Here is a 25,894-nt window from a genome sequence, read left to right on the forward strand (position 1 = left end):
TATTTTGCTTCAGCTGAAGTAAAAAAAAAGCAGGGGTAGAAATCCTTTTCTCACACAAAGCAGCAGCAAAAATAGATAGCATTAAAAGAGACAAGGAAGGAAAGTTTATCCTCCTAAAAGATACCATAGACAATAAAGTTATTTCAATACTGAATATATATGCACCCAGTGGGACAGTACCCAAATTCTTAGAGGAGCAACTAAAAGAACTACAAGAAGACATAGAGAGCAAAACTCTACTAGTGGGGGACCTCAACCTCCCACTCTCAGATTTAGAAAAATCGAATCATAAAATAAACAAGAAAGAAGTTGAGCAGAGAATTAGATTGTTAGAAAAATTAGATATGGTAGACTTATGGAGGAAACTGAATGGGGATAGAAAGAAATATACCTTTTTCTCTGCAGTACATGGAACTTACACAAAAATTGACCATGTACTAGGACATAAAAACCTAATGATCAACTGCAGAAAGGCAGAAATAGTGAATACATCTTTCTCAGATCACAATGCAATAAAAGTCATATGCAATACTGGGCCAAGGAGATATAGACCCAAAACAAATTGGAAACTGAATAACCTCATTTTAAAAACATGAGTGGACCAAAAAACAAATTATGGAAAGAATTAACCATTTTATCCCAGATAATGATAATGAAACAGCATACCAAAACCTATGGGATCCACTCAAAGCAACTCACAGGGGATATATTATAGCTCTAAATGCTTACATGAATAAATTGGAGAAAGAGGAAATCAATGAACTAAACATGCAACTAAAAAAAATTAGAGAAAGAACAAATCAAAAATCCCCAATTAAATACAAAATTAGAAATTCTGATAAAGAAGAAATTAATAAAAGCAAAAAAACTATTGAATTAATCAATAAAACCAAAAGTTGGTATTATGAAAAAAACCAATAAAATTGATAAACCACTGGTCAATTTGATAAAAAAAAAAGAAAAGAACAAACTGCTAGTATCATAAATGAAAAAGGTGAACTTACCACCAATGAGGAGGACATTAAAGTAATAATTCTAAATTATTTTGACCAATTCTATGCCAATAAATTTGATAATCTAAGTGAAATGGATGAATATTTACAAAACTATAAGTTGCCCAGGTTAAATGAAGAAGGGATTAAATACCTAAACAACTCTATCTCAGAAAAAGAAATTCAACAAGCCATTACTGAACTCCCTAAAAAAAAAAATCTCCAGGGCCTGATGGATTCACAAGTGAATTCTACCAAACATTTAAGGAACAATTGGTTCCAATTCTATATAAACTCTTTGGAAAAATAGGGAAAGATGGAACTCTGCCTAACTCTTTCTATGAAACCAATATGGTGCTGTTACATAAACCAGGAAGAGTTAAAACAGAGAAAGAAAATTATACCTATTTCCCTGATGAATATAGATGCAAAAATCCTAAATAAAATCTTAGCAAAATGATTACAACAAGTTATCACTAGGATAATACATTATGATCAAGTAGGATTTATTCCAGGAATGCAGGGTTGGTTCAATATTAGGAAAACTGCTAGTATTCTCAATTATATCAACAACAAACCCATCAGAAATAATATGATAATATCAATTGATACTGAAAAAGCTTTTAACAAAATACAGCATCCATTCCTACTAAAAACAATAGGGAGTGTAGGAATAAATGGTCTGTTCCTTAGAATAAGTAGCAGTATCTATCTGAAACCACCAACAAGTATTAATATTCAATGGGGAGAGGCTAGAGGCATTCCCAATAAGATCAGGGTGAAACAAGAGTGCCCATTATCACCACTACTATTCAATATTGTATTAGAAATGTTACCATCAGCAATTAGAGAAGAAAAAGAAATTGAAGGGAATTAGAATTGGGAAGGAAGAGACAAAACTCTCACTCTTTGCAGATGACAGGATGGTCTACCTAGAGAATCCCAAGAAATCATCTAAAATAACTACTGGAAACAATTAGCAATTTTAGCAAAGTTTCAGGTTATAAAATAAACCCTCATAAATCCTCAACTTTTCTTTATATGTCTAGCAAGATACAGGAGGAAGAGCTAGAAAGAGAAATCCCATTCAAAGTAATCTCAGACAACATAAAATACTTGGGAGTCTATTTGCCAAGACAGACTCAGAATCATTATAAAACACTTCAAACACAAATTAAATCAGATTTAAATAACTGGGCAAATAGTAACTGCTCATGGATTAGTAGAGCTAATATAATAAAAATGACAATTCTACCAAAATTAAACTATCTGTTTAGTGCCCTACCAATCAAAATTCCAAAAAATTACTTTAATGAGCTAGAAAAAATTGTAAGTAAATTCATATGGAGAAATAAAAAGTCAAGAATTACCAGGAGCTTAATGAAAAAAAGTGTAAAAGAAGGTGGCTTAGCCCTACCTGATCTAAAATTATATTATAAACCATCAGTCATGAAAACTTTGGTATTGGCTAAGAAATAGAGTGGTGGACCAGTGGAATAGACTAGGTGTAAAAGCAGGAGGTGATTATAGTAATCTGCTGTTTGATAAACCCAAAGAGTCCGGCCCTTGGGATAAAAACTCCCTCTTTGATAAAAATTGCTGGGATAATTGGAAATTTGTGTGGAAGAAACTTAGATTAGACCAACACCTCACACCCTTTACCAAGATAAGATAGAAATGGTTACAGGACATAGACATAAAAAACAATACTATCAGCAAAATAGAAGATCAAGGATTAGTTAACCTGTCAGATCTATGAAAAGGGGAGCAGTTTATGACTAAGGAAGAGTTGGAGAACATCACCAAAAACCAATTAGATGATTTCGATTACATTAAATTAAAAAGCTTTTGCAGATAAAACCAATGTAACCAAGATAAAAAGAAATGTAGTAAATTGGGAAACAAACTTTACAACTAATGATTCTGACAAAGGACTCATTTCTAAAATATACAGAGAACTGAGTCATATATTTAAAACAAAAAGCCATTCCTCAATTGAGAAATGGTCATAGGATATGCACAGGCAATTTACAAATAAGATCAAAGAAATCCATAGCCATGTGAAAAATTGCTCTAAATTATTATTAGAGAAACGCAAATTGAAGCTTCTCTGAGGTATCACCTCACACCTCTCAGATTGGCCAATATGACCAGAAAGGATAATGATCATTGTTGGAAGGGTTGTGGCAAATCTAGGACACTATTACACTGTTGGTGGAGCTGTGAACTCATCCAACCTTTCTGGAGTGCTATTTGGAACTAAGAGCAAAGGGCAACAAAAATGTGCATACCCTTTGACCCAGCAATACCACTACTGGGTCTATATCCTGAAGAAATGAGGAAAAAGGGTAAAAACATTACTTGTACAAAAATATTTATAGCAGCCCTGTTTGTGATGGCAAAGGCTTAGCAAACTGTGGTATATGTATGGCATGGAACACTATTGTTCCATTAGAACCCAGAAGGGACGGGATTTCAGGGAAGCCTGGAGGTATTTGCATGAACTGATGCTGAGTGAGATGAGCAGAACCAGAAAAACACTGTATACCCTAACAGCAACATGGGAGTGATGTTCAACCTTGAAGGACTCGCTCATTCCATCAGTGCAACAATCGGGAACAATTTTGGGCCATCGGCAAAGGAGAGTGCCATCTGTATCCAGATAAGGAGATGTGGAGTTTGAACAAAGTTCAAGGACTATTCCCTTTAATTTAGAAAACAAAACAGATATCTTATTGTCTGATCTTGTTACCTCTTAGAATTCTTGTCTCTTCTTTAAGGATATGATTCCTCTCTCATTACACCCAATTTAGATCAAAGTACAATATGGAAACAAAGTAAAGACTAACAGATTGCTTTCCGTGGGGGGGAGGGTTTGGGGGAGGGAAGTAAGATGGGGGGGGGAAATTGTAAAACTCAAATAACATCTTTAATAAAAAAAAACCAACTGGCTTGAAGAACAGATCTAGGAGAGATTATTAAAGGATTTTGGGGCTATCTGAAATCCATGCCTAAAAAAGAATCTAGACATAATTTTTCTTTTTTTTAAATTCTTTCTTTTGTTAGTTAAAATGAATTAAAAACATTGTTTATTCATTCTACAAAAAATTATTACACATCTACAGTTATACAGCTCTGATGAAGGTAGAAAGTTTAGAGAAGATAGCCTCTCCAACCCTATCTCTGCTTGTTGAAATCCTTTTTTATTTTTAGAGGCTCAAGTCTGGTGCTTCCTAGTCCATAAAGCCTTTTTCCCCCCCTAAATATTTTATTTCTTTTGAGTTTTACAATTTTTCCCCTGATCTTATTTCCCTCTGCCCCACCCCCCACAGAAGGCAATTTGTCAGTCTTTAAATTGTTTCCATGATATAAATTGATCCAAATTGAATGTGATGGATGAGAAATCATATTCATAAGTAAGAAACATAAAGAATAAGATAGCAAGATCAGATAATAAGATATCAGGTTTTTTTTTTTCTAAATTAAAGGTACTAGTCCTTGGTCTTTGTTTAAACTTGACAGTTCTTTCTCTGGATACAGATGGTATTCTCCATTGCAGACAGCCCCAGATTGTCCCTGACTGTTGCACTGATGGAATGAGCGCATCCTTTAAGGTTGATCGTCACCTCCATGTTGCTGTTAGGGTGTACGGTGTTTTTCTGGTTCTGCTCATCTCACTCAGCATCAGTTTATGCAAATCCCTCCAGGCTTCCCTGAAATCCCATCCCTCCTGGTTTCTAATAGAACAATAGTGTTCCATGACATACATATACCACAGTTTGCTAAGCCATTCCCCAATTGAAGGACATTTACTTGATTTCCAATTCTTTGCCATCACAAACAGGGCTGCTATGAATATTTTTGTACACATAATGTTTTTACCCTTTTTCCTCATGTCTTCAGGGTATAGACCCAGTAGTGGTATTGCTGGATCAAAGGGTATGCACATTTTTGTTGCCCTTTGGGCATAATTCCAAATTGCTCTCCAGAAAGGTTGGATGAGTTCACAGCTTTACCAACAAATGTATTATTGTCCCAGATTTCCCACAAGCCTTCCAAAAATGATTGTTATTCTTTCTGGTCATATTGGCCAGTCTGAGAAGTGTGAGGTGGTACCTCAGAGAAGCTTTAATTTGCATTTCTCTAACAAGAAATGATTTAGAACAATTTTGCTCATGACTATGGATTGCTTTAATCTCATCTGTAAACTGCCTTTGCATATCCCTTTAACCAGTTATCAATTAGGGAATGGCTTTTTTAAAAAAAAAATTCTGACTCAGTTCTCTGTATATTTTAGAAATGAGTCCTTTGTCAGAAACATTAGTTATAAAGATTGTTTCCCAGTTTACTGCATTTCTTTTGATCTTGTTTACAGTGGTTTTTAGACATAATTTTTCAAGAAATTATCAATGAAAACTGCCCTGATATTCTAGAAGCAGAGGTTAAAATAGAAATTGAAAGAATCACCTCCTGAAAGAGATCCAAAAACTCAAACTGCCAGGAAAAATAGTCAAATTTCAGAGTTCCCAAGTGATAGAGAAAATATTGCAAGCAGCCAGACACAAACAATTCAAATATTGTGAAGTTACAGTCAGGAATACAGAAGATTTAGCAACTCCTCCTTAAGGTATCATAGGGCTTAGAATATAATATTCTGGAAGGCAAAAAAGCTTGGATTGCAACTACCCAGCAAAATTGAACATATTCTTTCAAGGAGAAAAGGGACATTTAATGAAACAGGGGACTTTCAAATTTTCTTGATGAAACAACCAGAGCTGAATCGAAAAGCTGATCTTCAAATACAAGACCCAAGTGAAATATAAAACGCAAATCATAGGGGACTTAATGATGTTGAACTACTTATATACCTGCATGGGAAAATCACACAGATAAAATATGAACTCTCATTTATTAGGAGAGCTAGAAGGAGCATATTAGAGACAAGGCACAGGTGGGAGTTGAATATGAAATGATAACATTAAAAGTTGGAGTAAATGGATGAGAGGAGAATGTACTGGAAGAAAGGGAAAGGGGGGAGGTAGAATGGGTTAAGTTATTTCACATAAGAGGCAAGAAAAAGTTGTTGCAGTGGAGTGGAAGAGGACAGTGAGGGGGAGTGAGTGAACTTTCCTCTCATCAGAACTGTCTCAAAGAAGGAATGATAGACACATTCAATGGGTACAGAAATCTATCTTACCCTAGAGGAAAGAGTTGGAAGAAGTAGGGGGAAGTAATAGAAGGGAGGGAAGATTGTTAGAAGAGGAAGTCAGATGCAAAACACTTTTGAGGAGGAACAGGGTGAAAGGAGGAGAATAAATGGGAGTGGGGGAAATAGGATGGAGGGAGATATAGTTAGCAATAGTGGGAAAATATGGGGGGGAAACTGAAACAAGTTTCTTTGATAAAGACCTCATTTCTCAGGGGCAGCTAAGCAGCATAGTGGATAGAGCACTGGCCCTAGAGTCAGGAAGACCTGAGTACAAATCCAGTCTCGGACACTTAATAATTACCTAGCTGTGTGACCTTGGGCAAGCCACTTAACCCCTTATATAAGTTAAAAGTCTTATATAAGCCTTAAAAGCCTTATATAAGTTAAAAAAAATTTTTTAAAGAACGCATTTCTCAAACATGGAGAACAAATTTATAAAAAATAAAATCCATTCCCTAACCAATAAATGATCAAAAGATATTTACAGTTTTCAGATGAGGTTATCATTTAAATCATTTTTTAAAAATGTCTTAAATCATTATTGATAGGAGAAATATGGGTTGGAACAACTTTGAGTTATTACTTTATACCTACTGGATCAGTCAGCTAATAGGACATAAAGAGAAAAATGACAAAGATTGGAAGGGATGTAGGGCAAATGACACATTGACACACTTGGTGGAATTGTGAAATGATTCAACAAATCAGTAGAGCAATTTGGAACTATGCCAAAGGACTATAGAACCATACCTGTCCTTTGACCTAGCAGTGCCTCTACTAGGTTTATATTCTAGAAGAGGTAAAAACAGAAAGGAGGCTAGGGCAGAGCCAAGATAGCTATGTGAACGCAGTTATTTCCTGGGAACTCCCCCCCCCCCCCCCGCAAACTCCAAAAGCCAACAAATTAAGGCTCTAGCCAAAATTTAGAGGGGCAGAAGCCACAGTAAGACTGAGTGATACATTTTCCCAGTCCAAGATAACTTAGAAGTTCCATGGGAAAGATGTATTTCACCAGGACCAGGGATTGGAAAAAAAGTCGCAGCTACAATGCAGCGCAGCCCAGACCAGAGATCACCGGCAACAGCTTGAAGGGGTGGTGAGAGAATTCTGCTACACCAGAATGAGTGTAGAGTGAGGAGCATGGGCCACAGAATCTGCAGCAAGCAGCCTGCACCCCCCAGAGATGGTAAGGGAAGTCTGCAGAGATTTCTCTGCTCTCCCTCAGGGTAGGACTCTGCTGCTAGCCTACACTCAGATCAGAAAAAAGCAATTCAACTACTGCGGCTCTATAGTCAGGTTGCAGTTTGGGCTTCCGTACTAAGTAGACAAATTGGATCCCTCCTTATAGCTCCAGGGCAGAGAGGGAAGTACTGGGGCCACCTATATATCAAAGCACAGGCAAGAAAGCATACCTTGGAGGAATAAAAGTCCCAGTGGGGTGTCCCCCCCCTCCAGAAAAAAAACCCAAAGCCTTGGAAGTGCTGTCTTTGGCTGAGGGAATGAGTAAACAACAGAAAAAGAAGAATCTGACCATAGAGAATTACTTTAGTCCCATGGAAGATCACAACACATAGTCAGATGATAACAAAATTGAAGCTTCTATATCCAAAACCTCCAAGAGAAACAGAAAATGGGCTCAGACTATGTATGAGCTCAAAAAAGACTTTTAAAAGCAATTAAGGGAGATGGAGGAAAAATTGGGAGGAGAAATGAGAGCAAAGCAGAAAAATCACGAAAACCAAATCAACAGCTTGTGAAAGATATACAAAAAAAATACTGAAAAAATAATGTTAAAAACCAGTTTAGGCCTAATAAAAAATCAAAACAAAAGGCAAATGAGGAGAAGAATGCCTTAAAAAGCATAACTGGCCAGCTGGAAAGGAGATAAAAAAAGCTCTCCGAAGAAAATAACTCCTTCAAATACAGAATGAAACTCAAGGAAGCTGATGACTTTATAAAAAATCAGAAAAAAAGAATACTCTGCCAAAAAAGCCAAAAATTAGAAGATAATGTGAAATATCTCATTGGAAAATAACCAACCTCGAAAATAGATCCAGAAGAAATAATTTAAAAATTACTGGCCTATCTAAAAGTCAAGACCAGGAGAAGAGCCTAGACTTCATTTTTCAAGAAGTAACAGCAAAATTGCCCTGAGATCCTAGAAGCAGTGGGTAAAATAGAAATCAAGAGATTTCACCGGTCACCTCCTGAAAGAGATCCCAAAAGAAAAACTTCCAGGATTATAGCCAAATTCCAAAACTCCCAAGTCAAAGAAAAATATTAAAAGCTGCCAGAAAAAAGCAATTCAACTACTGTGGCTCTATAGTCAGGTTTACACAGGATCTGGTAGCATCTACACTAAGGGCTCATAGGGTTTGGAATATGATATTCCAGAAGGCAAAAGATCTTGGTTTATAGCTGGGAATCAACTCCCCAGCAAAACTGAAGATCCTCTTTCAGGTGAAAATATGGACTTCCAATGAAACAGGGGACTTTCAAACTTTCCTATTTGAACAACCAGAGCTGAACAGAAAGTTTGATCTCCAAATCAGGACTCAGGTGAACCATAGAAGGGGTAGAAGAGACGGACTAATTATGAGGAACTTAATGATATTGAACTGTTTATATTCCTGCATTTATTGATAACTCATATGAACTTTCTCATTTATAAGAGCTGTTAGAAGGAGCATATATAGACAAGACATAGGAAGGAGTGGAATATAATGGTATAATATAGTAAAAAGATGGAGTCAATGGGTGATTAAGGAAGTACTGGAAGGAAGGGAAATGAGATGAAGAAGCTAAGAAGTTTCACAAATGTCAAGAAAAAGCTTTTTGCAATGGAGTGGAAAGGGGGAAGGCAAGGGAGAATGAGTGAGTCTTCATTCTCATCAGAAATGGCTCAGAGAGGAAATAACATACATACTTAATAGGGTAAGGAAATCTATCTTACCCTAGACAAAAATGAGAAGAAATGGATGGGATAAGGGGAAATGGGAGGAGGGAAGGGGGGAATAGGTGATAGAAGAGAGGGAAGATTGAGGGAGAGGGTACTCAGATACAACACTTCTGGACAGGGCCAGGATGAAAGGAGAGAGAGAGAGAATAGAATAAATGAGAGTGGGGAAGAATAGAATGGAGGTACAGCTAGTAATAGCAACTGTGGGAAAAAACATTGAAGCAACTTCTCTGGTGGACTTATGATAAAGAGAGCAATTCACCCCAGAGACAGAGCCATTGGAATCTGAGACTGAGGTCTCTCATCTTTTGGAGAAGGGGGGGGTTTATGTTTACTCTTATAACACATTCAATTTACATCAATGTATAACATGGACTCAATGTAAAGACTATCAGAGAGCCTTCTTTAGTGGGGGGGAAGGGAGGGTTGGGGGAAAATTGTAACATTCAAAAACCTTACAAAAACTGATAGGTGGATATTACTACTGTATATAATTGGAAAACAAAATGTGAACCAAAAAAAGAAAAAACAAAAACAAAAAGGAAAAGGATCTCTATGCATAACGATATTTATAGCAGTTCTTTTCTGGTGGCAAGGAACTGGAGATGGAGGTGATGCCCATGAAATGGGGAATGGCTGAAAAATTTATGATATGGGATTATGTTGAAATACTATTCTGTCATAAGAAATTATTAATAGGATGCTCTCAGTAAAAAAAAATTTATATGAGCAGATAAAATGGAAAAGGTGCTATAAACAAAATACTGGCAATCTTGTAGGATGATCAACTATGAATGACTTATCTTTTCTCAGCAATACTGTGATTCAAGAGAACTCTGAAAAACTTATGATACAGAATACTATCTATTCCAAAGATAGAACTGATGGCATTTGAATACAGGTTGAAGCATATTTTTATGTTTTTACTTTATTTTTCTTGAGGTTTTTCTTGTGTTTACTTTTACAAAATGACAGTTTTAACTTATAACAAATAACTTGCTTTCTCAATGAGAGGGAGTGGAGAAGGAGGAAGGAAGGCAGAGAATTTAGAACTCAAGGTTTTAAAAGTGAATGTTAAAAATTCTTTTTGCATGTAACCAGGGGAAAAAGGATATAAAACACAATGAAAAGAAAAACCTGGGAATACTTACATGAACTTGATGTAAAGTGGTATCAGCAGAATCAGAAAAACACTGAACATTAACAGTAAGATTGTAAAGATAATCAATGATGAAAGACTTAGTCTGATCAAAAGAATGATCCAAAAGGGTGTACTGGGGCAGGTAGGTAGTGCAATGGATAGAGCACCAGCCCTGGAGTCAGGAGAACCTAAATTCAAATGAGGCCTCAGAAACTTAACTCACTTAACTGTGTGACCTTGGGCAAGTCACTTAACCCCACTGCCTTACAAAAACTAAAACCTAATTAATTAATTAATTGATTAATATAGTGATCCAAGACAATTCCAAAGGACCCATGATGAGATGAAAAATGTAATCCACCTCCAGAGACAAAATGATAAACTGAGTGTAGATTGAAGCAAACTTTCAAACTTCCTTTATTTTTCTTATTTTTATTTGTGTTTTCTTTTGCAACAAGGGTGGAAGAGGGTCAAAAGAGAGAAAATTTGGAGCTCAACATTTCAAAAAATGAATAAAAAATATTTTCATGTAAAAAACAAATAAATAAATAAAAATAAGTTAAGAAATAAAATAATCCATTATTAAAGAATCACAATAATAAAGGTTTTGGTTGCACAGTAAAATTATAATTTTTTGTTTTGAAACAAGTATATCTTAAGGAAGGAAAAATTATTGCTCAAACAAAAATCACAATAGAACACTAATATCATAAATGTAGTTTTTTCTACTGATTTCTCAAAATGGAATTCTTGAGATATCAATCATGCATGACAAGCTTAAAAAGCATATTAAGATACAAAATAATCTGCCATTTATTTTTAAAATTCTATTTTTTAGCAAAAAATCTACCTTCTAGTACTCTAAAAAATGAATGCACATTTTGATATTTGTTCTCAGCAATGACAGTTGGTCATTATGCTGAAGAATTACTAATTCTTTCAAAGTTTACCATATTTTTAACATATTAATTGTTCTCCTGATCCTGTTTCACTTCCCTCTACATCAGTATTTCCAGATTTCTCTGAAGCCATTATCTTCATTATTTCTCACAGCACAATAGTATGCTACATTTGTAATATACCACAACTTATTTGGCCATTCCTGTGCTGGTTGGTTAGTTCTTGTCCTTTGTTATCAAAGAAGACCAAAATGACATCACTATGTTTGAGACAAACTGCAGTGTGTCTAATTGTGGTTGATCAGACCAATATGAGTTCTGAATGCTCAACCATGGATCGGGCACAAAGAATCAATGTGAGCACTTGGGGTGGGTACTCTAAACTTAATGGATATCATGTTTCCTTTGAGCTGCTTCAGTTCTGCCTTGCTCAGCACAGCACTCTCACAGATAAGGACATGCCATGCTGGGTGGTCCTGTACCAGTGTCTCTCAAGCAGTACAATCAATTCTAAAGTTCTTCAATGAGACCTTCAGGGTATCTTGATATCAAGATAGGTAGAGAGGTCCTCTCTTAGTACCTATTCTTTGCTGCTTCAGAAAGTCCTATAACTGTTTTTGTACATCTACAAAGCTTATATTGACTAACCCTCCCTTAAGCTACCTTTCTTCTACTTCCCTATTTCCCTTTTGAGTGAAACACGTTTTAACCTGTGTATGTATTTGTGTGCATTCTTTCCTCCTTTCACTAGTTCAGATGACAATAAAATTCAAGTGTCAGTCACTTTCCTCTCATCCCTCTCCTCCTTGTTTGTACTGATATCTTTTTGAATATCCTGATGTGAAAAATTTTCCATAAGTTTTCTTTCCCTATTTCACTCCTTCCCTTCAAATGTATTCCACATTACATTCTTCTTATGTTTATCAAGTCATAAAGGAAATCTCATCTTGTGCTTAACTATACCCAGGAATATAGTGAACCAAGACAATACAAAAGACTATGATGAGAAATGCTATCAACAATCAGACAATAAATTCATACAGACTGAATGAAGATCAAATTATATTATTTTTATTTTTTTATTTCTCAGCAGGCTTCAGATTAGGCAAGAAGGTGGAAGTGAGACCCTGCTTCTATTTATTTATTTAAACATTTTATTTGTTTTCCAATTGTACAAAATAGTAATATGTACCTATCATTTTTGCAAGGCTCAGAATTCTACAATTTCCCCCCCACCTTTCCTTCTCTCCCCACTCCCCCCATAGAAGGCTGTCTGAGAGTCTCTACATTGTTTCCATGCCATACACTGATGTAAATTGAATGTGTTATAAAAGTATACATGAGAATAAACATAAACCCACTCCTCCCCCTAAGAAGATGAGAAACCTCAAGAATAGAGAGAGAGAGAAATAAAATTGTACTTCATTCTGTTTTCAGAGTTAAATGGCTTTGTCTCTGGGCTGAGTTGCTTTCTTTATCCTAAGTCCTCCAGAGAAGTTGCTTCAATATTTTCCCCACAGTTGCTATTACTAGCTGTACCTCCACTCTGTTCCTCCCCACTCTCATTTATTCTATTCTCTGTCTCCTTTCATCCTGGTCCTGTCCTAAAGTGTGTTGTATCTGAGTACCCTCTCCCTCAATCTTCCCTCTCTTCTATCACCTATTCCCCCCTTCCCTCCCCCCATTCCCCCTTATCCCATCCAATTCTTCTCATTTTTCTCTGGGGTTAAGATAGATTTCCTCACCCTATTAAGTGTGAATGTCATTTCATCCCTGAACCATTTCTGATGAAAATGAAAGGTTCACTCATTCCCCCTTGCCTTCCCCCTTTCCACCTCAGTGAAAAAGCTTTTTCTTGACTCTTATGTGAAATCTCTCAGCTTCTTCATTTCCTTTTCCTTCCTCCAAGCACTTTCCCCCATTGACTCCATCCCGTTACCACATCATACCCTTATATTCTGCTCCTTCCTATGTCCTGTCTATATATGCTCCTTCTAACAGCTCTTATAAATGAAAGTTCATATGAGTTATCAATATCTTCTTCCTGTGCAGGAATACAAACAGTTCAACATCATCAAGTTCCTCATAGTTAGTCCCTCTCTTCCACTCCCTCTATGGTTCACCAGAGTCCTGTACTTGGAGATCTTTCTGTTCAGCTCTGGTCATCTCAATAGAAAAGTTTGAAAGTCCCCTGTTTCATTGAAAGTCCATCTTTTCTCCTGAAAGAGGATCTTCAGTTTTGATGGGTAGTTGATTCTCAATTGTAAACCAAGATCTTTTGCTTTCCAGAATATCATATTCCAATCTCTATGAGCTCTTAATGTAGATGCTGTCAGATCTTGTGTAATACTGACTATGGAGCCTGGCAGCTTTTAGAATTTTCTCTTTGAGCTGGGAGTTCTGGAATTTGGCTATGATATTCCTGGAAGTTTTTCTTTTGGGATCTCTTTGGGGGGGGGGGGTGACCAGTGAATTTTCTCGATTTCTATTTTATGCTATGCTTCTAGGATCTCAGGGCAATTTTGCTGTATTATTTCTTTTTCGTGTGTGTGTGTGTGTGTGTGTGTGTGTGTGTGTGTGTGTGTGTATTATTTCTTGAATAATGAAGTCTAGGCTCTTCTCCTGGTTGCAGCTTTCAGACAGCCCAATAATATTAAAATTATTTCTTCTGGATCTGTTTTCGAGATTGCTTGTCTTTCCAATGAGATATTTCACATTTTCTTCTAATTTTTGACTTTTTTTGGATATTTTATTTCTTCCAGATTTCTTGCAAAGTCATCAGCTTCCTTTAGTTCCATTCTGCATTTGAAGGAGCTATTTTCTTCAGAGAACTTTTTTATATCCTTTTCCAGCTGGCCAATTCTGCCTTTTGTTTTGCTTTTTCCATTAGGTCTAAACTGGTTTTTAACATTATTTTCTTCAGTATTTTTTTGTATATCTTTCATCAAGCTTTTGATTTGGTTTTCATGATTTTTCTGCATTGCTCTCATTTCTCCTCCCAATATTTCCTTCACCTCCCTTAATTGCTTTTCAAAGTCTTTTTTGAGCTCATGCATAGTCTGAGCCCATTTTCTATTTCTCTTGGGAGGTTTTGGATATGGAAGCTTTGATTTTGTCATCATCTGAGTATGTATTTTGATGTTCCATGGAACTGAAGTAATTCTCTATGGTCAGATTCTTCTTTTTCTGTTGTTTACTCATTTCCTCAGCCCAAGACTGATTTGCAGCACTTCCAAGGCTTTGATGTTGGGTTTTTTGGGGGGACACCCCACTGGGGCCTTTATTCCTCCAAGGTCTTATGCTCTCTGGACTGTGCTTTGATATGTAGATGGCCCAGTACTTCCCTCTGCCCTGGGGTTGTAAGGAGGGATCCAGCTATCTTAGTATGGAAGCCCAAATAGCAATATCTGAGTGCAGGCAAAGAGCAGAGCCCTACCCCAGGCAGAGCAGAGAAATCTCTGCAGACTTCCCTTACCATCTCTGGGGGTGCAGGCTGCTTTCTCCTAATTCTCTCTGCAGATTCTGCGGCCGTGCTCCTCACTCCACACTCACCCAGGTGCAGCAGAGTTCTCTCACCGCCCCTTCAAGCTATTGCAGGTGATCTCTGAGCTGGGCTGGGCTGCACTGGGCTGGGTTGCAGTGGTCCTGGTGAAACACAACTTTCCCGTGAAACTTATAAGTTATCTTGGACTGGGAAAACAAATCACTCGGTCTTTCTGTGGATTCTGCTCCTCTAAATTTTGGCTAGAGCCATCCTTTATTTGTTTTGGGGGGGATTTGGGGGGGTCAGAGTTCCCGGGATATGCTGCCTTCACGCCACCATATTGGCTCTGCCCAACCCCTGCTCTGCTTCTGAAGAGAAAGCAGTAGTCTGAGTCATGCTGCTGGCTTCTATAGAAGGCAAAATGTCCTGAGCTTCCCAACCCAGGAACACCAGCCCAAGCACTGGTCCCGTCCTAAGCCTACACTGCCTCTCTGATCCAGACCTGGGTAGTGGTGTCAACAATACTAGGCATCTGTAAGTGTGGTTAGAGTCTGGAACCTCCTTTTGTCTGGTGAACTGTCTCTGGGCACTAAAGTATTCTATGTACAAGGTGCTTGTAGCCAGATTTCATCTCCAATGTCTGCAAATCACTCAGTCTGTCTCTCTTTGTTAACAAATAACAAATAATAATTGATTTTTTTTTCTGAATTTCTCCATCAGGCTTCAGTCTGGTGCATTTTCTAGATCTATTTTAAGGAGTTTTGAGAGGAAGCTTGCTTTACTGCTTCCTAGTACTCCACTCTCCAGATACATAAGCCCTTGTGCAAAAATGAATGCACTTTTAAGATTTACTTAATAAAGAGCATAAATTTAACTTAAAGCAATAACCTTTAGCTCTCAAGCACAGATATGTTTAAGAATGAGAAAAGTATGTAAAGCACAGATGCCTTTGTTCCAAAGCAACTAAAAACTAAAGCAGGGCATCAGAGAAGGGAAAAAAAAGATTGTAGGCAAAAGAGGAAAAAGCAACAGAGAATAAGATGCCAAAAATGAAGAAGAAACTCTTTTTAAGAAGCCTGAGGTATAACTTCAAATATTTATATTAACAGTGAATAGCTAAATATGAAATTAAATAATGTAAAATGAGAAATTAATATGTAGAATACATTAGGAAATAGAAAACAGAATCAGTTGATACATCAAATGTATTATCACAATTGTTTTTCATAAGAAAAACTGTAAATCAGCTATTTAAAAATAAAGAAAATCTCACCTGAATGTTGACAAATACACCATGATAAGTCTCATACAAAACTTTGTTGCCCTTCACAAGTAGAGGAAATTCAAAAGGAATTTATGTTTTTCCACTGGGAAATTTTCCTGGCTTCACAATTTCTATTGAACTGGAAATAACTTGGATAGGCTGCAAAACAAGGTTAATTTAATTATTTTATCAACATTTTATTTAATAAAAAGGTACTTTGAAATGAACAATTTGCAAAAGGCCCATTAAAAATTCCAATGTTTCCTTAGCTTTTAGAGAATATGGTGTCTTTTTTTATTATACACAATAGTAGTTTCTACCTATCATTTTTTTTGGTAAGGTTTTGAATTTTACAAGTTTCCCCCCACCCTCCCTTTCCTCCCCCCTCCCCCACAGAAGGCAATCTGATAACTTTACATAGTTTCCATGTTCTACTCTTTAATACATTTCTGGTCAATTTAATTAGGTTGAAGGGACAGGCACAAAGGATTCCCTCTCTCACTTTTTCTTCTGTTTCAAGGTAGCTGTAAAACAATGTCTGTTTTTCTCTGACACCACATATGTTACCATAGAAAAATACAGGAGTTGGATTTGGTTCTACATTTTCTAACTTGATGCCTTTGAAACAATGGTGAATACAAAAAGAGTCAATAGAACTTTCAGAGTGACCAACTCCTCTAGTCACTAACCAGTCAACTTCTACATTTGAAATTTGATCTGTTAGCTCCAGAAATGAGAAAGGCGATCAGCAGGTATAACTATATTTAGTATGAGGTAAATAAATATTGGGCAGTTGGGAGGAAGAAAACAAGTTTTCATTTGGCACTAGTTTTAAAAAGTCTATAAATTCTTGTGAAACAACCTAAAGAATTAAATTGATAAAAATTTAAAGAGAGTAAAGGAAATTATTAAAAAGGTAAGTTTTGTTTTGGTTTTTTTGATTTTTTGGTTTTTGCAAGGCAATGGGGTTAAGTGACTAGCCCAAGGTCAAACAGCTATGCAATTATTAAGTGTCTGAGGCCACATTTGAACTAAGGTACTCCTGACTACAGGGCCAGTGCTCTATCCACTCTAGCCACCCCCATGAGGCAAAGATATATGATAGATTATAGAATTCATAGATAGAAGGAATGGAAGGAACCTTAGGAACCATTCAGTTAGTAAGACTAAGCAAATCTTCTTTACAGGTAAAGAAACTAAGTCCTACAAAGATTAAAAGACTTCTCCATGGTCACAAATCTGAACCCAGGTCAATTAATCAATTAAAAAATTTAATTAATTAATAAACAATAACAAACATAACAGGCATTATGACACCACACTAGATACCACATATGAAAAGACAAAAAAGAAAGGCCTTGCCCTCAGTGAGCTTATATGAGATCAGGGAAAACACAAACAAAAAAGTACATGCAAGATATATAAAAAATAAAGAGAAGTGTTTGATTCCTACTCTGCCAGCTCAGTTGATATGGTTAATAATGAGTAGCTAGATGGTACAATGATAAGAGCACCAGGCCTGAAGCACAGGAAGACCTGGAGTTCAAATCTAGCCTCAGTCTTATGGGCTGTATGACTCTAGACAAGTCATTTAACCTCCATCTGCTTCACTTTCCTCAAATATAAAATGGGTATAATTAAAGCACCCACCTCACGGGTTTACTGTGGGGAAGTCAAATGAGATTACATTTGTAAAGTGCTTATATTAGGCACTACAGAAATGCTCATTTCCTTCCCCTTCCCATAGAATATCTCCCAGGTGAATGCTGATGTGGTCAGGTCTTAATATCTAATTATCTCTTTTATCAAGCATAAATATGTACCTCTGATTAAGGCAGAAGGGGCAATGAGATGGGTTGGATTAGGGAAAAGCAGAGGGAAAAAATGCTGCCTCCACTAGAAGAAAACAGAACATGCAGCAGTCAGTTCAAATGAGTTCGAGAAAGGTCTGAGGTTTCAGAGACAAAGGGAGAGGGAGACACACTTGCTTCAAGGAGCATGACTTCTGGCAGCTACAGATACTGGAGAACTGTGATGTCCAGCTGGGCAGGCCCTGGGAGTCCAACTGAGGCACTCCACCAAAAAGGAGAACTGTGGGGATGCCAGAGGCACGAAAGGACTCTGAGGCTGGACTCTCCCAAAGGAATGAATGACCTTGGCCACATGTTCTCTATATATGGAATTCACTACTACCATATTATAAGGATTCAAAAATTGGTAATTAAGTAGGTCCTCGAATTTTAATTTCCCTTCTTTTTTTCACAGATACCACTTAAAAACTCTTCACTTAAGTTAAAACTCTTCACTTAAGTTTGAATAATAATTCTTAAAAGTATTTAAATTTACTCCTTAAAGTTTATTTTTAATGATCAATAAAAGTAAACTATGAAAGTGCATTAAAAAATGTACAGGGTATCTTATTCTACATTCACATAGATGATAATAAAATGTATGTTGTATGCAAGTAGGATACAATAAATAAACAATGAGGAAGTCTGAAAGAGAACAAGGGCAAAGGTTAATATCAAGAAATTGGTACAAGAATGGAGTATGAAAGCTATTTAGAATGCTCAACCTTTGTCCCAACCAAGTGAGGAAAGGCTCCAGCACTGATCCCATATAGCAAGGTAGACTGTGGACAATGAAAGAATGAGCAGGTACAGTGTGGGTCTACTAATAGAGGGAATTCTCAATGGATCTACTGATAGAGGGAATTTTCAAATCATCTGACTATTTTCCTAAGTAACTAAATCAACTATATTAACTAGTAATGATTTTTTTAAAATGTTATTTACTTTAACTTTAGGAAACAAAAGGTTAAATATTTCTAAGCCTCAGGTACAACTTTATGGAAAAGGTCATGGTTTCTCAAATGGGCGAAATTAATCTAGTTTTGCTTTCTCAATGTCTTACTATTCCGAAAAATATATACATAACTGCAATAACATGATGAAGACATTCAGACTATAAATATCTTGCTATTTCTTCAAGTTAACCAGGCTAAAAATTATAGGAATTTTTAAATCAGCTTCTGTTTAGGAAAGTTCCCCACAATAAAGGGAAATGACTATACAATTCTATTGTAGTTTTTAAGAAACCACTGGGATAGTTTGTTAAACACTAATCAAATCATTCAAAAATGTAAGCATTCTTACCTTAACAGAATTACAGAAAGCTTCAAACATACCAACACTTTTGGCACTGAGCTGCAGGTTCACTAATCCTTCCATTGTTAATAAAATTCCCTGGTGTTGTACTGAATCTTTGCTAGATATAACCACCACACCAGAGAGCACTTCCTACAAAAAGAAAAAAAAAGTCACAATATAAATTAACTGTTACCTTAACTCAAAGAATAAAGTACTAAAAAATAAATACATCCTATCTAGACATAGATCTGAGAATTCCAAAAAATATTTGTTATGATAGCAACAACAAAGACTCTGATGTCATATTAAGTTCTCTAACTCCATTTTTAAATTATTTATATTACAGGTTAGCATTCAGAGTGATCTTTTAAGCTCAAACGACAGTCAGACCCAGTGTAGTTGTTCATTACTGATAGAGACAGAAAGGACCTGTGCTTAATTGGTAACATGAAATTTCTGGATAGTGAAATTCCCTATAAAAGACAAGTTGGCACCTTCACTGCAACTTAGTCTTAGGATAAGGGTTTATAATCTTATTTATTAGGTCATGGACTACTTTGGCAGGCCTATGAAACTAAAGATCCCTTCTCAGAAATAGATTTTCAGATGCATAAAAGAAAAGACAGGATTACAAAAAAGACCAATTCCATTGAAATACCGTTATTAAAATATTTTTTAAATATTTTTCATTTAAAAGGTTAAATCACTTGGTCATGGACACAGAGACAGGATGTGACAGAGACAGTTCTTAAACTTAGCTCTTCCTAATTCTAAGGCCTACTCTTTTTTTTTTTTGCTTTTTTTGCAAGGCAAACGGAGTTAAGTGGCTTGCCCAAGGCCACACGGCTAAGTAATTATTAAGTGTCTGAGACTGGATTTGAACCCAGGTACTCCTGACTCCAGGGCTGGTGCTTTATCTACATGCCACCTAGCCGCCCCATCCTTCTTTACTTCTTAAGTTGGAGCAGCTAGATGGCAAAATGGTTAAGTGTCATACCTGGAGTCAGGAAGATTCATCTTTCCAAGTTCAAATCTGACCTGACACTAGCTGTGTGACCCTGGGCAAGTCACTTATTCCTATTTGTCTCAGATCCTATCTGTAAAATGAGCTGAAGAGGAAATGGCCAACCATTCAGCCAAGAAAACCCCAAATGGGATCATTAAGAGTTGAACACAATTAAAACAACTGAATCTCAGAACTTTTCTTCTCTTTATTATTTTACTTTTTAATTACATGCAAAGACGGTTTACAATATTCATTCATTTCCATTCTTCCATCCCTTCCCCCCAACCCCCATGGAGGTGAACAATCTGGTAAAAGCTGTAATGTAAAATCATCTGTAATATATTTCCATATTAGTCGTATTGTAAGAGGAATTAAAATTAAGGGGAAAAAAACATGAGAAAGATAGAAAAAACATAAAAGTTTTTAAAAGTAAACATATTCTGCTTTCCTCTGCATTCAGACTCCATAGTTTTTTCCTCTGGATGTGAATGGCATTTTCTGTAACAGGTATCTCAGTATTGTCCTTGAACTGTCTTTTTTTTTCCTTTTGGATTTTATTATTTCTAAACTGATTCTGTGGGATGGGGGAGGGGATGCTCTGCCTTCCCAGACCTCACAAGTAGGATCAGAAGGTGAACACCCAGTGGGTCTCTGGAGACAATGGGAGGGGACTTGAACTGTCTCTTGATTCTGCTCTCTTCACTCAGCATCAGTTCATGCAAATCTTTCCAGGCTTTTCTAAAGTCCAGCCATTCATGAATTCTCACAGAACTAGTACTGCATAATATTCATATACCATAACTTGTTCAGCTAATCCCCAAGAGAAGGACATCCCCTCACATTGCCAATTCTTTGCCACTATAAAAAGAGCTACTATACATATTTTCGAACATGTGGAACTTTCCCCATTTTTTTTATAATTTCTTTGGGTTAAAGACCTAGTAGTAGTAGTAGTAGTAGTAGTAGTAATAGTAGTAGTAGTATCAGATCAAAGGGTATGCCCAGTTTTATCGTTCTTTGGGCATAGTTCCAAATTGTTCTACAGAAAGGCTGGATCTGTTCACAACTCCACCAACAATTCATTAATGTCCCAATTTTCCCATATCCTCTCCAACATTGATCACTTTCCTTTCCAATCTGATAGATGTGAGGAGGTACTTCAGGGTTGTTTTAATTTGCATTCCTCTAATAAATAATGATTTGGAGCATTTTTCATATGACTATAGATAGCTTTAATTTCTTCAAGTGAAAACTACTTGTTCATATTCTTTGATCATTTGTCAATCAGAAAATGACTTGTGATCTTATAAATTTGATCCAGTTCTCTATGTAATTTAGAAATTAATACTTTATCAGACACATTAGCTGTGAAAATTATTTCCTAGCTTTCTGCATTCTTCCAATCTTCATTGCATTGGTTTTATTTGTTTTTTTTATAAAGTTTCTTTTTTTTAGTTTTTATTTATTTAAAGCAATGGGGTTAAGTGACTTGCCCAAGGTCACACAGCTAGGCAATTATTAAATGTCTGAGTCCACATTTGAACTCAGGTCCTGCTGACTCCAGGGCCAGTGTTCTATCCACATCATTGGTTTTATTTGTGCAAAAACTTTTCCATTTAAACTTTATTAATTTTAATGTTGATTATTAATTTATATCATGTATTAATCTATGTTAATTATATAGTTGAAATCATTCACTTTGTAATTTATAATGTTCTCTATCTCTTCTTTGTTCATAAACTTCTCCCCCGTATACCCATTTTGACCTTATTTTGGTACAGGGTGTGAAATGTGGGGCTATGTCTAGTTTTTGCCATATCATCTTCCAGTTTTTACAGCAGTTTTTGTGAAATACTTTGTTCTTATCCCAGGTGCTAATGTCTTTGAGTTTATCAAACAGTAGATACCACTGCTTCTTTTGTACCTAATCTAGTCTACTGATCCACTTCTCTTCTTAGCCAGTACCACACAGTTCTGATAGCTATTGTTTTATAATATAATTTTAGATCTGATACAACTTGGATAACTTCTGCATTAAAAAAAAATAATTCCCTTAATATTCTTGATCTTTTATTGCTCCAGTTGAATCTTGTCACTATTTTTTCTACCTCTCTTAAAATTAGTTCTTTGGTAGTTTGATTGATATGGCACTAAATATGTAATTTTATTTGGGTAGAATTGTCATTTTTATGCCTGATGATGGTGTCTTATCTTAGTAATAACTTTGTAAAATTTTATTTAAAATTTTTGCATCACTATTATTTAGGAAGATTAATCTATAATTTTGACTCTTCTGGTTTAGCTATAAGCACCATGTTGTTGTCTCCAAAGGAATTTGGCAGAACTCCAACTATTTTTAAAAATAGTTTATATATTATGAATTTTATATTTTTAATAATATATTTTAAATAGTATATATATATATATATATATATATATATATATATATATATACACACACACATAATTAATTCCAATTAATTGTTCCTTAAATGTTTGGTAGAATTCACTGACAAATTACTCTGGTCCTGGAGATTTTTTGTTAGTGAGTTTATTGATGGTTTCTTCCGTTTCTTTTTCTGATATGGCATTATTTAAGTATTTTATTTCCTCTTTGATAATCTGGGTAGCTTTTATTTTTGTGAATATTCATCCACTTCTCTTATGTTGTCAGATTTGTTGGTGTACAGCTGGACAAAAAAACTCTGAATTAATTTCCTCTTCATTGGTCAGAGAGAGAATAGGTCAAAACTTCTGTGCTGATAAAAGGTTCAGAACAAAGAATGTGAAAATTGTGATTTTTAAAATATATTGTTCAATGTAATCCTAATAGTGGTCTAAGTGATGCTAATTATTATCATTTTTTTTTTTAGATTTTGCAAGGCAATGGTGTCAAGTGGCTTGCCCAAGGCCACACGGCTAGGTAATTATTAAGTGTCTGAGGTCGGATTTGAACCCAGGTACTCCTGACTCCAAGGCCGGTGCTCTATCCACTGCACCATCTAGCTGCCCCAAGATCCTAACACTTTTTAAAAAATATAGGCAAAAGGGGTGGCTAGATGGTGCAGTGGATAGAGCACCGGCCCTGGAGTCAGGAGTACCTGAGTTCAAATCCAACCTCTGACAATTGCCTAGCAGTGTGGCCTTGGGCAAGCCATTTAACCCCATTTACCTTGCAAAAACCTAAAAATAAAAAATAAAAAAAATTATAGGCAAGGTCTTCCAGACAAGATGGAGGAGAGAGAGGACAGGCACTGTGTTAAGTGCTCCTGATAACCCATCAAAAATAACATGAAAGAAACCTCTTAAAAGAAACTTGATTGACAAAACTCAGAAAAAGAAGCTAGGAGAAGAACAACTACCAACAAGGTCTGTCTCAGGGGACTGTGGGTGAACCAGGAGCAGAGACCAGAGAGTCAGTGCAGGGACAGCAGCAGGGGGAAGCCAAGGAACCAGCATTAGCTGCAAAGACTGGTGAGAAGTGGGTCCCAGAACCAACTTTAGCCACTGAGCTTTCATCAGGGGAGGGGAGGTCTGCAAGCCTAGAAATCTTCCAGCTTGGTGCCCTATTTGCTCCATACTTTTAGCAAAGCATTCTTCCAGGAACAAAATGGTAGCCACAAACCCTACGCCCTCAGGCTCAGGTGTGGACTACAGAGGTCACTCAACTGAACTGGAGATTGGTTTGCAGCCCATTGTTCAAGGTCAACTCAAATCCTGCTGCCCCTGTTCACTCCATCCTCAACCCCTCCTCAGTTCCTCCAGGATTGGGAGAGGGTTTCAATCACTCCACAGAAAGCAACAAGCACCCCTAGTGGTGGGCCCTTGGAATTACTAAACCAAGTGAACAAAGCCTCTAGGGTTATCAAAAGCAAAGGTCTGAAAGCCAGACCCTCCTCCAACACAAGATCCTAGAAAAATGAAGAAAACCAGGGAAAAGGGGGACCCACGGAGAAATACTTAGAAATTACAGATTCTAACTCAGAGAATTAGCACTTCTGAGGAGAATATGAATTGATCTCTAGCCCAGAAAAACTTCCTTGAAAAAAATCAAGGAGTTTAAAAATCAACTGGAAAAATTGGGAAAAGAAACTCAAGAGAAAATTAACATGTTGAAAGAGAAAATTAACATCTCACAACAAGAAAACAAATTCTTGGAAAATACAATTGGACAAATACAAAATAAGAATAATTGTCTCAAGTCCTCAATTGGGCAAATGCAAAAAGAAAGTAATTTTGTCAAAACTACGCTTGGGCAAATGGAAAACTTCAAAAATAGAATTTATCTGGAAAAGGACTTGCAAAAGATAACTGAAGAAAATTCTTCTTTAAAAAAAGAATGGAATCTGTGGAAACTAATAACTTCATAAGACAACAAGATTCTGTTAAACAAAACCAAAAGATTGAAGAAAATAGAGGAAAATGTAAATTATCTCATCAGCAAGACCACTGACCTCAAGAACATATCAAGAAGGAACAACATGAGAATTATAGGACTTCCTGAAAACATTGAAGAGAGAAAAAAAAAGCCTGGACTTAATATTACATAATTTAGTGACGGAAAATTGCCCTGATATAATGGAACCAGAGAGCAAAATAGTTATTGAAAGAATATATCAATCCCCTCTCAAAGAGATCCTAAAAAGCAAACACCAAGGAATGTTGGGGCCAAATTCCAGAACTATCAGATAAAAGAGAAAATGCTGCAAGCAGCTAGAAAGAAACAATTTAAGTACCAAGGAGCCACAGGAGCCACAGTAAGGATTACACAGGATCTGGAAGCATCAACATTAAGGGACTGAAAGGCCTGGAATGAGATATTCTGAAGAGCAAGGGAGTTTGGAATGCAGCCAAGAATCTACTATCCTGCAAAGCTGAGTCTTCTCTTCCAGGGGAAAAAAATGGACATTTAATGAAATGGGAGACTCAAGAGAAACATGAAAAGGTTAAAAAAGGGGGGGGGGGTAAAGAAAAAAACTGCTATCCAATATCATGAAACTGGTTATATGCCCACTTGAGAGAAAGATTCTCATAACTCTTGACAATTGTAACTCTATTAGAGAGAATATATTTAGCTAGAAGTGATGGTCACTCGTGACTTATATGTGACTCAGATAGAATGATTTAAAAAGACTTCCTCCTTAAAAAGAGGGACAGAAACAAGATGGGAGGATGGAAGAGATTGAATGGGGGGTAAATCACATTACATTAAGAGGTACAAAAGACCTATTGCAATAGAGGGGAAGAAAGGAGGTTAGAACCACCTGAATCTTCTTCTCATCAGACTTGGCTTCAAGTTAACTTAGGCACACTCAGCTAAATTAAGAAACTTATCTTACCTTTTAAGTATTGAAAGAGGAAAAGGGGAGGGGGGACGGGAAGGGAGAGGAAAAAGGGAAACTAACAGAAGGAAGGGAAGTAGGAAGGGGAAAAGGGAAAGGGGAAATAAAGGGGAGGGGGTTGATATAGGAGGGCAAACACACTGAAGGCGGCAGTATCCAGAAAAAAAATACTGTGGAATATGGATAAAGGGAAAAAAGGGGGGAATACAAACAGAAGGAAGATAGCATGGAGGGCAATAAAGACTTAGTAATTATAACTTTGAATGTGATTGGGATGAACTCTCTCTTAAAATGTAAGTGAATAGCAGAGTGCATTTTAAGTAGAGAGATACATATAGAATAAAACTAAAAAGTCGGAGCAAAATATATTTTGCTACAGATGAAGTGAAAAAAGCAGGGATTGCAATCATTTCAAACAAAGCAGCTGCAAAAATAGATAGTGTTAAAAG

The 25,894-nt window shown here is 36.4% G+C and overlaps 1 protein-coding gene across 1 annotated transcript in view; it reads right to left on the reverse strand.

The window, feature by feature from the left end:
- The window catches only part of VPS26C (VPS26 endosomal protein sorting factor C), a 92,700-nt gene that overhangs the window by 47,351 nt on the left and 19,455 nt on the right, over nt 1-25,894 (reverse strand). The window contains 2 exon segments of the mRNA XM_074213978.1: nt 15,958-16,107; nt 19,104-19,247. Coding sequence (XP_074070079.1) covers nt 15,958-16,107; nt 19,104-19,247 — 294 coding nt within the window.

The sequence above is a fragment of the Macrotis lagotis genome, chromosome 1, assembly GCF_037893015.1.
Source record: "Macrotis lagotis isolate mMagLag1 chromosome 1, bilby.v1.9.chrom.fasta, whole genome shotgun sequence".
NCBI classification, from domain to species: domain Eukaryota; kingdom Metazoa; phylum Chordata; class Mammalia; order Peramelemorphia; family Peramelidae; genus Macrotis; species Macrotis lagotis.